This window comes from Podarcis tiliguerta (genome assembly GCF_965153285.1).
Source record: "Podarcis tiliguerta genome assembly, chromosome: 11".
Taxonomy (NCBI): domain Eukaryota; kingdom Metazoa; phylum Chordata; class Lepidosauria; order Squamata; family Lacertidae; genus Podarcis; species Podarcis tiliguerta.
In genome coordinates, this window is record NC_139544.1 from 48,807,254 (window position 1) to 48,821,184 (window position 13,931).

The 13,931-nt window shown below is 43.3% G+C and overlaps 1 protein-coding gene and 1 long non-coding RNA gene across 26 annotated transcripts in view; one reads left to right on the top strand and one right to left on the bottom strand.

The window, feature by feature from the left end:
* Window positions 1-726: 726 nt before the first annotated feature.
* On the top strand, window positions 727-4,803 carry LOC310659609. Its single transcript, XR_014502859.1, has 2 exons — window positions 727-3,346; window positions 3,392-4,803. It is a non-coding gene; the product is annotated as an uncharacterized lncRNA (long non-coding RNA).
* A 1,092-nt stretch (window positions 4,804-5,895) lies between these two features.
* Window positions 5,896-13,931, bottom strand: part of NEDD4L (NEDD4 like E3 ubiquitin protein ligase) — a 255,657-nt gene continuing 247,621 nt past the window's right edge. For 23 of the 25 annotated variants that reach the window (XM_083402672.1, XM_083402667.1, XM_083402666.1 and 20 more), the window contains 7 exons: window positions 12,375-12,448; window positions 10,880-10,940; window positions 9,956-10,015; window positions 9,441-9,548; window positions 9,131-9,227; window positions 8,700-8,772; window positions 5,896-7,457 (listed from right to left, as the gene is read on the bottom strand). In XM_083402672.1, coding sequence (XP_083258798.1) covers window positions 7,355-7,457; window positions 8,700-8,772; window positions 9,131-9,227; window positions 9,441-9,548; window positions 9,956-10,015; window positions 10,880-10,940; window positions 12,375-12,448 — 576 coding nt within the window. In that variant the 3' untranslated portion in view covers window positions 5,896-7,354. The remainder of the gene's footprint in view (window positions 7,458-8,699; window positions 8,773-9,130; window positions 9,228-9,440; window positions 9,549-9,955; window positions 10,016-10,879; window positions 10,941-12,374; window positions 12,449-13,931) is intronic. The other 2 variants (XM_083402676.1, XM_083402665.1) reach the window with 1 other exon arrangement.

Sequence of the window (13,931 nt, forward strand, 5' to 3'; positions counted from 1 at the left end):
GCACCTCATTCATCTAATAGTTTTCTATTCTGTCCTTTTGTTTTGGGCTGTGTGTGAAAACAGAGGATGTATTATTGCCCGGTGGTTAGGAAGTTGGGAAAAGGTGGATTCTGTTCCTCCTGCCCCCTATGTGAACCCCTGCTATTGAGCGTATATTGTATGCCACCCCCCACCTCCAGAGTGGACTGCTTGGCATGAATGCTTTATTTAGAGGGTGGGGTGTATTGCTTTGTATGTCAGTATTTGTCTATGTCTCATGAGCGGGCTGTTGAGGATGCAATGCAGAATTATCGGAACTGCGTGCTAGAGGAGTAAAGTTTGAGTACATTGTTTGTAGGGTTTCTGTGCTTGGTTGTTGTGTGTGCATGTGTGCTTGAGTGGAATGCAATTTTAGCTGAAGTTTAAGCTGTGCTTGGGACGCGGGTGGCGCTGTGGGTTAAACCACTGAGCCTAGGACTTGCTGATCAGAAGGTCGGCGGTTCAAATCCCTGCGACGGGGTGAGCTCCCGTTGTTTGGTCCCTGCTCCTGCAAACCTAGCAGTTCGAAAGCATGTAGATAAATAGGTACTGCTCCGGTGGGAAGTGCGCTGCTCTGGTTCGCCAGAAGCGGCTTAGTCATGCTGGCCACATGACCCAGAAGCTGTACGCTGGCTCCCTCAGCCAGTAAAGCGAGATGAGCGCCGCAACCCCAGAGTCGTCCACAACTGGACCTAATGGTCAGGGGTCCCTTTACCTTTAAGCTGTGCTTATGGTTGACTATGGGGTTGGGAATTTAATTGGATTGGGTTGTTTAATTATGTCATTGGGCATATGGTGGGTCAAAAAGAGTTTTTTCTTTTCTTTTGCTCAGTTGCGAATTGCAGTATTTTAAAACAAGAGTTTTCATTGTATTTTATGGTAGGTACCTCAGTTTCCCAACATTATCCTTTCTGGAAGACCTTTCAAGTTCTGAAATGTTCGAAAACTGAAAACTCAGAATGGAAATTCCAATACGGAAGCTGTGTTTCCGGTTTGACTTCCGAGGCATGTTCGGAAACCGAAGCATTTACTTCCAGGTTTACAGTGTTCAAGTTCTGAAACGTTCATCAACGGTGATGTTCGAAAAACGAGATATACTGTAGCTGATTTTTGGGTGTTTCATTCTGATGTTGACGAAGGGCGCCTATCTAGTTAGGGGTGTTTTATAATGTGGATTCTCGGCCCCTTAGCATTTTTGCATTTGATCTTTGTTCATGATACATTGTGAACTACTTTGAGCGATCCCTGCACCCTGCTTAAATAAAATAAATAATATATTTGGTTGGGGAATAATCCAGATTTTAGAAACACAACTAGGTTGTACACTTCATTTGTAGTGCAACATCTTTCATCAAGAATTTCAGAGAAGCAAACTTGTTCCGTTTGTTTTTTTTAAAAAAGCTTTAATTTTACATCTGCATTTGAGCATTCAAACCACCACAATCCTGGTTTGTTTTCATATTACTCGCAGAAAACTAAAGTAGTAACAGAGGTGGGTAGGCTGTACTACTCATCTCTCCACCAACGTGTAAGTTCTTCCACAGGTGGAATGCTAACAAACAGTGACTTCTGAGATAGAATTCCTGCAGTCATGCTCACTCGCCACAGTGCAAAGGAAAAACAAACAAAACCAACAGGTCATTTAGGTTGGTTTGCTATATTGGGATGAGGTGAGGAATGGGCTCTGACAAGGAGGCATGTGATTAGCCTTCACAGCAACGTCCTCTACTGATTTGTCAGCAAATGGTCAAATACATGAAGCTCAAAAACATAAGGGGGGGGGGAGACTTCAGGAACAGTACTGGCTGCAAGATAAATAAGCAAGAACGAAGGATTGCTTCCCAACTGGGATTATGGCAGCACCTGGCGGCCTACAGCTGTGCCTGCCTCCTTTATTTTTAGGCTTCCTATGCCAGGAAGCCGAATCTACCCACTCTTTTAATTTCCCACAATGCACTTCTTCTAAGGTGTTTTGTTTTGTAGGACCCATCTCTCCTGCTCAGTCTATACTGTTCAACTTTGGTTGGGATGGTTTGGCTTTTGATAACTGCATGTTGCGCTGTTGCAACCTGTCCTGAAACCTTATGGTTGAAGGGCAAGTAAGGAATATGAAGAACGTTGTTGTGTGTCATTTGTGGGAAATTAAAATGGCAGCTCAAAGCAGCTTCCTTGTGCTGCCCAGAGCAGGACCACTGGGGCCAGGTAAGCCCGCGGGGGCCCACTTACCAAGAAAAGGGGGCCCTGCCCCCAAGGACAATTTGCCCAGGACTCTCCAGTCCTGGATCTGGCCCAGCTCCTCCTAGTCCTCAGCCTGCTCTCCATATTGGCTCCTCTTTCCAACGCTACTTTTCTCTTAATGTGCTGCTCCAAAACACCAGAAGCTCCGGTTTATATGGGAAGGAGGCCACAGGTGTGCTATGCATTTACCTTCACCATGCTGCTATGAGCCTAGGGTCACAAGCAGATGATTCTTCATAGCCAATACCACATTCTGGGACTGGTGTGGAAGCAATCTCATGTTATCTTAGTGCATCTGCTCACCTTTGCATGCTACCTGAGCTTTTAACTAGTGTTTCCAGGGAATGAAGCTGAGGCCAAGCAGGTAACTATCAGGAAGGCAGAAAGCTGCATAATTCCACCAATAGGGATGACATCTAGAAGCAGGTGGATTTTGATTTGTTTGGAAAACTGGCTTCACATTGCATGAAAGGGAACATTTTTTTCTGGATTTGGTCAGGCAAAAGTGACAATGGAACTAATCTGAAAACATTTCAAAACACCCATTTTAATCAGAAGGTGCACCTTGGCAGTTGCTGCTACAGTTCCCAGGCATATCTATATATGCTCAGGTTTCAGACTCCGTTCATGCCGCAGAATAAAAATAAAATAAAATCCACATCTGTAAGTTTTCTTCCACTGAAGGCTTATAATGCAGACCGACAAGCAAAAATGGCAGAAATGGGCTGCTGTGAAACAAGTGACTAAAAAGCACAACAAAAGGTTTGGGAAGCACAAAAGAGCAAACATAATGGAAGGTCACAGAGGAACAGTCTCTAGCAAGATCAGAACGCCTGTCTTTATGGCAGTGCATCCTAACACTTTGCTCTGTTTGTACTCTCTCCAAACCACACCATAAGATCCAGGGTCATTTCACAAAAGTAGCTGGCTAGGAACACCTCAGGCTTCAGGGATCTACTTCTTAATTTTTTAAACCACCAATTAGAGGCACGTGTACAATAATGGGGGCGAGTGTACAGCAGAGTCAATTACGTACTGCGCTGCGTGACTCATCCACTGTATTTACAAATACAAGCCTACACCCGAGTCGGTCTTTCTAACACAAAACTCAAAGGAGCTGGTACAGCTCCCAAAGGCAACCAATTAATACTCGTATTTTACAGGCGAGGAGCACTGTGGCTAAGAAATTAGTGAATTAGCAATTTGGAAGGAAGAGATTTAATTTCCAAAGTGGCTTGCCATTGTTAAACTTACGGGAATGGGAAAATAACACCACCACCTTCACTTGATCTCCTGGAAGGTTACTCTGCAAATTTATGCCAGAAGACCCCGGTGTAGGGTACTGGGTGATATTGGGGGGCAATGACTTAGCCCACTTGACAATTTGATTGTGTAACTGTATAATCCTTTGTTAGGGAATAGAACAGGAAGGATGCTAGCAAACTCCTGTTTGTTGATATAATTCCGCAATCAAACACAGCTACTCCCCTCCCTCCTGATCATAACCGTGCTAGATAGTTGCTCTTTCCCTATGTGCCAAAATGTTCCCTCTGTTTAGGGGTGATCTGCCCCTCTCCCTTTTTAAGCGCTTGATTTGAAAATATGTCATAGTTTAATTTTAAATAGTTCCTTTGACTTCATAAGCTATTTGTGAGGTTTGCTTCCTCCCTTCACCACCCTGCTCTTTTCTGTCAACTGGAAGCAACATCCCTCAACCATCATGTGATCAAGTGAGTGAGACGCCACATTGCTACAGGGCCAAACTAGGGGGCAAGGGCAGTGGGCCCAACTTATCAAAATTGGGTCCATGGAGATGGGGAAAATTGAAAGGAAGTGAGGTGCCGATAACCTACCTGACAAGAGACACGCATTACACAATGGGTAGGCTTGCCTCTATGTCAAAGGAATAATAAACTCAGGCTAGATGTGGCCCACTGGGCTTCTCTGTCCTGGGACTCTCCACAGTGTTTTGAGAGCTGATAGGAAGGTTCTGGGCCTCTGCAGGTCAGGAAAAGGCTGGGGGCTTGAAATGCAGTTGACTTTCATTCACAGAAAGTAGCACGGCGTGGTCTCCCTGGCTGGACTCCTTCAGCTTCAGATGTTGCTGCAAACTGAGCTCCCCTCTAGCTTCTCACTCTGGAGCCTTCCCAAACAGTGTCTGCAACGTAGGGGAGGAGCTCCTCCTCTGGGCTTGCCTAGTCCATTGCTCAGCAACAGGTAGGACTCTCCCAGAGCGGGGCCTGAGAGGAGGAGAGCCAGCAGGATTGAGACTGTCCTGTAAGGGCCTCCTTCTTTTGACCTTGCTTGATGACTCCAACCTCCTGCTTCTGCCACCTCTCAGCTCATCCTTTCCCCAGCCTCTTCCCTATTGTCCCACCACCAGGACTCAGGGTCTAAGTCCTCATCTTCCCTGTCCTCCTCCCACCACTCCTCACCAGTCCCTGACACACAGGCTACATAGGCTACCATCACACACACACTTGTCTGGATGGGTGGAGAGAAGTGAGTATGGCTGGCTTTGTACAGTATGGTTACTGTACAAAGAAAGCAACCACTTCCATTTTCCCACCACCAATGACATGTGGCTCTTGTGAGAGTTGCCCGTTAGGTAATATGGCCCCTAAGACTTTAAAATGTTCCCTACTTTGATCCAAATGTAAAGATTGGTAGTCATTTGTTATTAGCAGCCCGGCCAAGACAACAATTATACTTTACATTCTGTAAATCTGGTTTCCAATTCATGTTTATGTCCTGAATTTCAAAATTGTGGTCTCCTTATGTTTTAGCCCCCAAACAGAGCAAAGAACTGCTTAAATTTACCGTTATTGTTTATTATTGAAGTTTGCTACATGGTATCCAGAACTAAAGCTCATATTTTTATGGGTTATATTCAATGTTAGCCATACTCAATAGTGAAAAAGTAATAATGGGCATGACTAACTTTGAACACATTCATTTCAAAGGGTCTGCTCTTGAGTAGAATTTAGTTTGACCACCCCACCACCCCAACACAGATTTTGCGCATGGCTGGAAATCTAGTACAAAGCTGAATTAAAGGAGAGGACCCAAAAACAAAATTGAAAAAGAAAAATAGCTGAAAATGGAAAAAAATAAAATACTTTCTATCTTTCTGGTGACATTGTCTTCCAGTAGTTGAAGGGGCAGAATGCATGAGGAAAATGCCAATTAGCTTTACACTCTTCTGAGTTAGAAGCGGGTTATGATCTAAGCTGGGTTTCACTAGAAACAAATTACCCATTTTCTTGTTTTAAGGAAAGGATAAAGATGGAGTAGATAAAACAGAGGGGAGAGAAGAGGCAGGAAGACAGGATGGATGAATAGAAAAACAAGAGTGCTGTCATCTTTTATAGTTGCATCAGATATCAGTTGAAGATCACCTCACCTGTGGAAATGCCCTAGTATCTCAGTTCATCGCATGCTTACTCAGAAGCGAATCCCACTATGTTCAATAGGACTTCCTCCCTTAGCTGGATAGCAGCTCATTTGCCAGTTTTGACTTGGGTGGGCTGACTAAAACCAGCCAATGTGATTTATCCGATTAGTTCTGCTACCGTTCCCTTTTAAGTGGACCACAGGTACCATACCTGCTCTTTCCCCCTTTAATCTAGTACATAACAGTTACAAGTCAAGCATTATCGTTTAATCATGCAACATGTCATAGATTACAAAACTGACTAGATAACTGTATATATTAAATAAATCTTGGTCAAGGGGAAGAAACAAAAACAAAAAAAAGCTGAACACCCAGCCCCTCAAAATACAATTAGTGTCTGCAGATTCAGCTCTGTAGGTTTTGTTTCACTTTGTCAGCTTCATCCAAATTCGCAACTGAAAATTATTGCACCAAAAAGACAGGGGGTCAGTGAGAAGGTATATCGTCACATTAATGTTTATGATTTCATTTAAAAAAAAAAGATAGGGAGAAAGAAATGAGCTCCAATGTGATACAATAAAGTGCTTCTAGAATTGGTGCAGTTAAAAATAAAGGGGGGAAAATATATGTCCTCATTTAGAGACCAATAGCAAATGTATAGAAACAGGAGTTTGTGTGGATCTGGTCTTCACAGCCTTTGTCCAAATCAAGCCGTTGCCAGGATTAGTTCAGAATGCCTCCATTGCAAAGAGTAGAGAATTAAACAGTCACTGTACAAAGGTAAGCAGCAGGATTAAGCATAACCCCCCCAAGACAATAATGCCATCTCCATCACCAAAAGAGCTATATAATACATATCAATATTATTAAAGAATAATGAAACAATTTCCTTATTGAATGAGAGATTTGGCATGCTGTGTTACGATCCTCTTGTAAATATTCTGTTGATTTGTATAAAATACTTTACATCCGAATCACTGTTTTTCTCTCCGTTGTCTGTGAAAGCTCAATGCGTGTAATTAAAAGGCATTAGGTATATTCTGATAATACTTCCAATTTGCAGAAAATTCCTTATAAAAACGTTGCTCCTAGGATTCCAAAAGATGGGGGACACGAGGCTGAACAACAAAAATAACGGGGGATAGAGGTACTTTTGAAACTAAAATGCCACAGGCATCAAGTCTATAGACAAATTATGAGGAAAAGAAGTAAGCTCATTTTTTTTCCAGTATATGCTTCTTTTTGTTTAATTGTATTGAAATAAAATTTGAAAATGTCTTAAATCATTTTTAGAAAGTAAACATGAGCTGTAATACTCTACCTGTAAAAGGATTAATTCCATTCATTGTCATTAGAAAGTATGTAAAACATTTATTAAGGGCTTTTGCCTAGAGGCACAACATAAATAGAACAAGTCCTTCTGAAATGTAGTCAAGAGTACACATCCACCAGTTGGTAACTTGCCATGGAAATTTCAGAAATACTATCCACAGGTGAGAGAAAGTTACTTCCAATTTAGACGTCTGCACTGTACAAGAGTTTGCTCCATGAACCAACCACCGTGCAACTTGTTCTGCCTCTGGGTCTTGTGAATGTCTTGTCAGGCAAATCGAAAAGAGCACACTGAACTTGCTCCGTGAACAGAATCTTTTGTTTCAAAAATAATAACAACAATAGTAGTAATAATAAGGAACAGGCGTCGTCTTAATCCACCCCTTCGAATCCTTGAGCGTTTTCAACAGCCATAAGAAGCTTTTCTCGTAATTCTTCAAAAGAGTCGTACGGAGGTAAGTCAAGGCGATTAAAGCTGAAATGGGAAGAGGGGAGAGAAGGTGTCATTATAATGTCCTGTTAATTTCAAATCTGCATGCATTTTTCAGGTGGCAACACTAAGGAAGAGGACCTGTGGGAACAAATAGCACTTTCATTGTTGCTTTTTAAAGGATGCCTTGGGATTCTTAACTCCAACAACATATTTGAAATTCCTTGTTATTCTTCTTTCTGAACTACCGTATTTTTCGCTCTATAGGACGCCGGACCATAGGATGCACCTTGTTTTAGAGGGGGAGAACAACAAGAAGAAAAAATCTCCCCCTCTCTGCTCAGCGTCCCTTCTGCAAAGCGGCAGGAGAAACGGAGCCCCTTCCATTTCTCCTGCTGCTTCGCTGAAGGGGTGCTGTGCAAAGAGGGGGATATTTTTTTTTCTTGTTCTCCCCCTCTAAAACAAGGTGCAGTCTGTGCGTTCAAGTGCGTTCACCCAAAGCCTCCGGAGCGCGGTGGGAGTTCCCGCTGGGCTCTGGAGGCTTTGGGTTCCTTTCTACCTGCTCTTTGGGGCTGGCGGGGGGAAGCGCTGCTTTCCCCCACCGCCAGCCTCAATGATCCCTGAAGCCTTCGGAGCACAGCGTGAGTTCCCGCTGTGCTCTGCAGGTTTGGGGTTCTTTTTGCTGAAGCTGGGAGAGCAAGACTCTCCTGGCTTCAGTGAAAGGAACCTGAAGCCTCCGGAATGCAGTGGGAACTCGTGCTGCGCTCTGAAGGTTTCAGGCGGCTATCCCTGAAGCCTGGAGAGTGAGAGGGGTCGGTGTGCACTGAACCCTCTCACTATCCAGGCTTCAGCAAAAGCAACGCGAAGCCTCCGGAGCACGGAGGGAACACTCCCTCTGTGCTTCGGAGGCTACACGTTGCTATCGCTGAAGCCAAGGAGCCTGCATTCGCTCCATAGGACGCACACACATTTCCCCTTCATTTTTGGTGGGGAAAAAGTGCGTCCTAGAGCGAAAAATACGGTAAATGAATATTTGCAAGTCAAAGCCACATCTCTCTCAGATGGCAGCTTGGCTTAGGTTCCTTTCTGAACCCCCCAAGGAATCAGCTCAGATGAAGCCAGGGTTGTATGGCAATATCATTCATATTTGCTTTTTGCACTCATTAATGTATTAATGTGCAAGCCTAATGTAAGAAAAATAATCCCAACCTCACACACAGCTAAAAGTAGCTAGTATGTCAAATTTCATCACTGTAAATGACTTAATGCCCCTTGTTTGTGACTTACCATGTATGAGCTCTGGGTAACTTCTCAGGGCTTCCCCATTGCTCTATTGTAAACAGCTGAGGACCATTTGAACCTGGATCAAGGGTAAAAAAGCACATGAATGTGAAAGAGTGTCTTTGCAAGATGCTCCTTGCAAATGTTGCAACCTGTTATGGTCTACACACCAGTGACTCTAGGAAGGTGTGCACTCTTGCTGGGCAGGGTTACAGGTTTTTCCCTGGCTGCAATATGTGTGTGTCACACAAAGTGGCAAAATGCTCATCCTGTTGTGACCCCACTGACAAGCAACAACCTAGACTCTGGCAAAAAAGAGGTGCCGACAAACTTAGAAAGGTCGGTGGAAGCATAAACTTGGCTGTTCAGGGTTTGCATTAGCTTTTGACAAGATGTTCTGCAAAGACAGCAATCAGGACGCACTTGGTTTAACTCACCGTAAAGTTCAGCAAATCCATTCATAGGCACTCTTGACGTCCCAGTTACAAATTGCAATAGCCGGATACGTTTCTCAGCGTCCATCAGCAGAACAGCCTATAAAACAAGACAGTTGTGGAAACTTACGGGGGCACAGCCAAAAAACCCCAGTGTTGCCACCGATAGTGCAATCTGAGAAACAGGCAGAGAGGTCTTTCCACGAACTGTCATGCACATTTTAAGAAGTGGCCAGAGGTCAACAGTTGGTTAGAGGACAGAATCAAAGTTAAGAAAGAAGGCAACAGTTTATACTGAGAATTACAGCGTTACCTTCCAGTACCACTGAATGACAGGATGGTTTGGACAATATCCGTTCTTGTAGATGGTGTGCTGTCTCCAGTCGTTGACATCAACATCGCCAAGGCCACACATTAGCAACTGTGGAGGAACGAATGAAGTTTTTGAGAGATGGGTATCAGCTGCTACACTGCAAGTAGTTGCCATAGGTTTAACACGCTTATCAAGATACATGCAGAAGATCACCCTTCTGCCATAGTTCTTGCAGAATTTCTATCAGCAAGATACATATGGAGTCATACTCATCAAATACTATTGTCTTGATTCTTACAAAGCCTGGAAAATTAACTTACACTGGTGTGTAGCTGGACTGAAGCCTCTGAAAACACACCCATACATTATCAAGATTTCCCCCCACAAATTCTTAATCCAAGGGCTTGCTGATGGATCCTTGCAGGGTTCCTGTCCACATTTATTTATTATTTGCACCAAATAAAAATAATATAGCTAGCTTTCTGATGCCGTTGTAAGAATGCAAGGCAACTAACCTCCAGCTCATTTTCATCAAAAATCTTAATCAGGTCAGTAGGCAGGAGCTCTGTGAAACCCTGAAAAGCACAAATACATACCGAATGAATAACAAGGTTCCTCCATTAAACAAGGCAGAGTCTCAGGTTTTTCAGTTGCAGGTACATGAGAAAACAATTCATTCAAGACGAAAGCTACAACAAACAGCTTTTAAGTTAGAAACTTTGTGTTTCCTCTAAGACCTAAGCAGCTTACTTATTTCTTAGTATAAAAGCAGTGGTGGGGTACCTTTTTTCTGCCTGAGGGGCAGATTCGCTTCTGGGCAACCCTCCTTTTCTGGGGGTTACATGTCTGAGGTGTGGGGGGCAGAGATAAAAGTGGACAGTGCAATGAATGCAAATTTTACTTTTGGTAAAGTAAAACAAAACAAAACAAAAGAAGGAAACAGGGAAAACAGACATTATCGTTCTGATGTGACAAAAATATATTGAATGGCTACACAACTCTTTGCCATGTTGTGTTTATACGTCTGTAGAAATCACTAGAATATAGTTTTCATATATGCTAAAAATCATTGGGCATTTTCTTATAAAGATATTTAATTTGCAAGTAGGCTTCTTGCAAGATACACTTGTAGTTTGTTTTCTGTTGCATCCTCGCCTTTGTATCAGCATATGTGCAAATATATATATAAATATATTATTTGTATTTTCGTGGTCCATTCTGTTAGAATAACACACCTTTTGGGGAGTAATGTGACGTGGTCTCTTAAACCTGACATTGCTTAGGGCCTCAGCCTGTCTTAATCGGGCCATGATTGCTTTCTGTGTTGTATCTCTGGCATAGTTTGCTGCTTATCTGAAGGCCACCAAAGTCTGGCTGCCCTGCTCCAATAAATGCAGACCACACAGCAAAACAGAAGGAGGTTTACTGAAGGAACTTACCTCCAGAAATGCATTCATTTGCTTCTGAACCCGGTTGACAAACCTCCACTGGATGACTAAGCTGCAGTACACAAAGAGAGAGGGGAAAAAATAGCACTTTCATTAGGAGGAATAAGAGAGATCGTTTAAATTTCTTAACTACCCTAATGCTTTTCTGCCTTCCCATTTACGGCTCCAGTAATCTTTCATCAAACTAAGAAAAAATGTAAACAGAACAAATGAGGCAAACACAATCCTTCGCATTTCAGCTGCAGCGCTGATATCATTTGCTGAGCTCATGAATATGTGTGTCTCTTCATTAATTTCTCAGATTTCCTTTGGGAAACCAATGAGATGGTGGAGGAGGAAAATTACTGATGAGCATAAAAGAGTAATTCAAAGGAAACTCTGTTTCACCTGACATTTAAATAGCTTTGCGCGCACATGCTTCAAAGTGCTTCAGATATGCCCTTTCCATATTAAGAGGTATGCCATGCAGAGATGGCATGAAGTTAATCTTGCGGTTCCTATGGAGATTGTAGTCTGTTTTACCATTATTTGGCTGAAAGAAGATTAATCTCTCCATCAAAAAAAAACCCATTGGGAATTTGGTGCCTCCCTTCATTTAAAGGGACGCGGGTGGCGCTGTGGGTTAAAGCCTCAGTGCCTAGGGCTTGCCGATCGAAAGGTCGGCGGTTCGAATCCCCGCAGCGGGGTGCGCTCCCGCTGTTCGGTCCCAGCGCCTGCCAACCTAGCAGTTCGAAAGCACCCCCGGGTGCAAGTAGATAAATAGGGACCGCATACTAGCGGGAAGGTAAACAGCGTTTCCGTGTGCGGCTCTGGCTCGCCAGAGCAGCGATGTCACGCTGGCCACGTGACCCGGAAGTGTCTTCGGACAGCGCTGGCCCTTGGCCTCTTTGAGTGAGATGGGCGCACAACCCTAGAGTCTGTCAAGACTGGCCCGTACGGGCAGGGGTACCTTTACCTTTACCTTCATTTAACATGTCTGTATTTTAGAGGAAGGACCAAACAAGATGTTATGCAGAGTTCCGGGTCATTCTTTCCATTTTGGAAGGCTTCAATCTGGAGTGCGGCTAGCTGTCCGCTACTCCACAAAAAAAGCTGATTTTCCCGTAACAACGTTTCTTCTGCTCCTCCGTACATCTCCCATTGGTTGCTTTTTATTTAAAAATAAAATAAAGGCAAAGGCCTTCTTGGTAGTGGCGCCCGCCCTATGGAACACCCTCCCATCAGATGTCAAGGAAAGAAGCAGCTATCTTATCTTAAAAAGACATCTGAAGGCAGCCCTGTTTAGGGAAGTTTTTAATATTTAATGCTGTATTGTTTTTAACACTTGATTGGGAGCCGCCCAGAGTGGCTGGGGAAAATCAGCCAGATGGGTGGAGTATAAATTATTATTATATTATTATTATCTTTGAAGTCCAGTTTGAATAGCTAAACTGCTACGGCTGTTAAACACCACATTGAGTGCATAGACACACACACACATACATACTCAATGTATTCCCTTTTGTTTTCATTTGTGACCGTGATTTCTGATCCATTCGGCTTCAAGTCAACTTGATATGTCTGTAAACAAAACAAAACAAAAAATGCATTAGCTATAAGGAGATGTGTGTGGAAAAGTATTGCTACAGCTTTCAGGCACAAATTTATTACATTTTAATGAACAAGCTCTCTGAATTTATAATGTCTATGGAGGGTTGTGTTTTGCTGGTCAAAATGTTTTATGCTTAAGGATGACCTCGAGGAGGACAAATGGATGTGAAGTAATGGATAAATCAGAATTCAGCACCACGATTTCATTAGCAAATTCAAGGGAAGGCAGATTGGCGTGTCATCTGCTCAGTTATAAAGAATTTGATAGTGTTCAGCAGGGACTTAGAAGGCAGCTTTAGGGATGCCTCTTCATGTGCTGTTTGGCATCTCTTCAGAAGACTCGACACAGCTGCTCTCTAATAGTCCCAGGATAAAAAGCATCAACGGTACCCATGGAATTGGCTCTTGCAGAACGGCTCGAGCATCCCATAAATAAATAAATCCCCATTTAGTGATCGCGAGGCCTCCTGCTGTCAAAGGCTCCTAAACACAAGGCAGGTCCATATCTATTTATTCCCACCAATATACACCTGGCAGCCTTGCAGAGTAACGAACGTTAAGGAGGAAAAGACAGATTCTCCATTCAAGAAGTTTACGTAATATAATGCAGGGAGTGGGAGAGCCATTTCACACATAACATTTTAGATATATCACACAGATAGTCAACGGCGTGTCCTCTAGATTGTTGGACTACAGCTTGGTCCATCGGTCCAACATGACCAATGGTGATCAGCTGGGACTGATGAGAATCTAATAACACCTTGGAGGGCAACATGTTATCTACCTCTGCTTGAAGGCATGCATATGGGAAAATGTGTTTACAAACATATGAATAAGACCGGTGAATGTTTGCCAGGCAGCTGAGATGGACTGCAGCTCACATGTTGGAATATGCATCAGATGGCAAACCTGAGTTTGCCACTGTGTAACACAGGGATGGGGACCTCAGGCCTAGTTCTCCTCGAGTGCTTCAATATATCATCCAAAACCGGTTTGAAGTCCATATTGTGATGTTGGTTTCGTAATTTTTGACCTGGCAATATATTGCAAACCATGATGTGTGTGTGCGCATGTGTGCGCTATGTAAAAATCACAATGTGGGGAAAACTGTGAGGTCAGCCAATGCCTCTACGTGGCTCCATCCTCATTCCCAACATTGTGATATATCCGTATACAGAAATGTTTATCTGGTGATATATTGCGATATTGAAAACTAGATATTGCCCAGCCCTAGACTCTACCTAGTTGGATGTGCCCTTTCAACTGTGAAAATTACTCTTGGTTTCCTGCATAGAAGATGGCGATATGTGTTGGTTTTTTGTGGATAAGAAGCTTTTGACTTTTGTAAGGCTGAGATATAGCCTACTGGACAGGTCAAGAGTTGCATCTGTTCCTCCTGACCTTGGGCCTCCAGACCACCCTCAGAAGGTCACCCTTGAAAGAATGTGGTCCT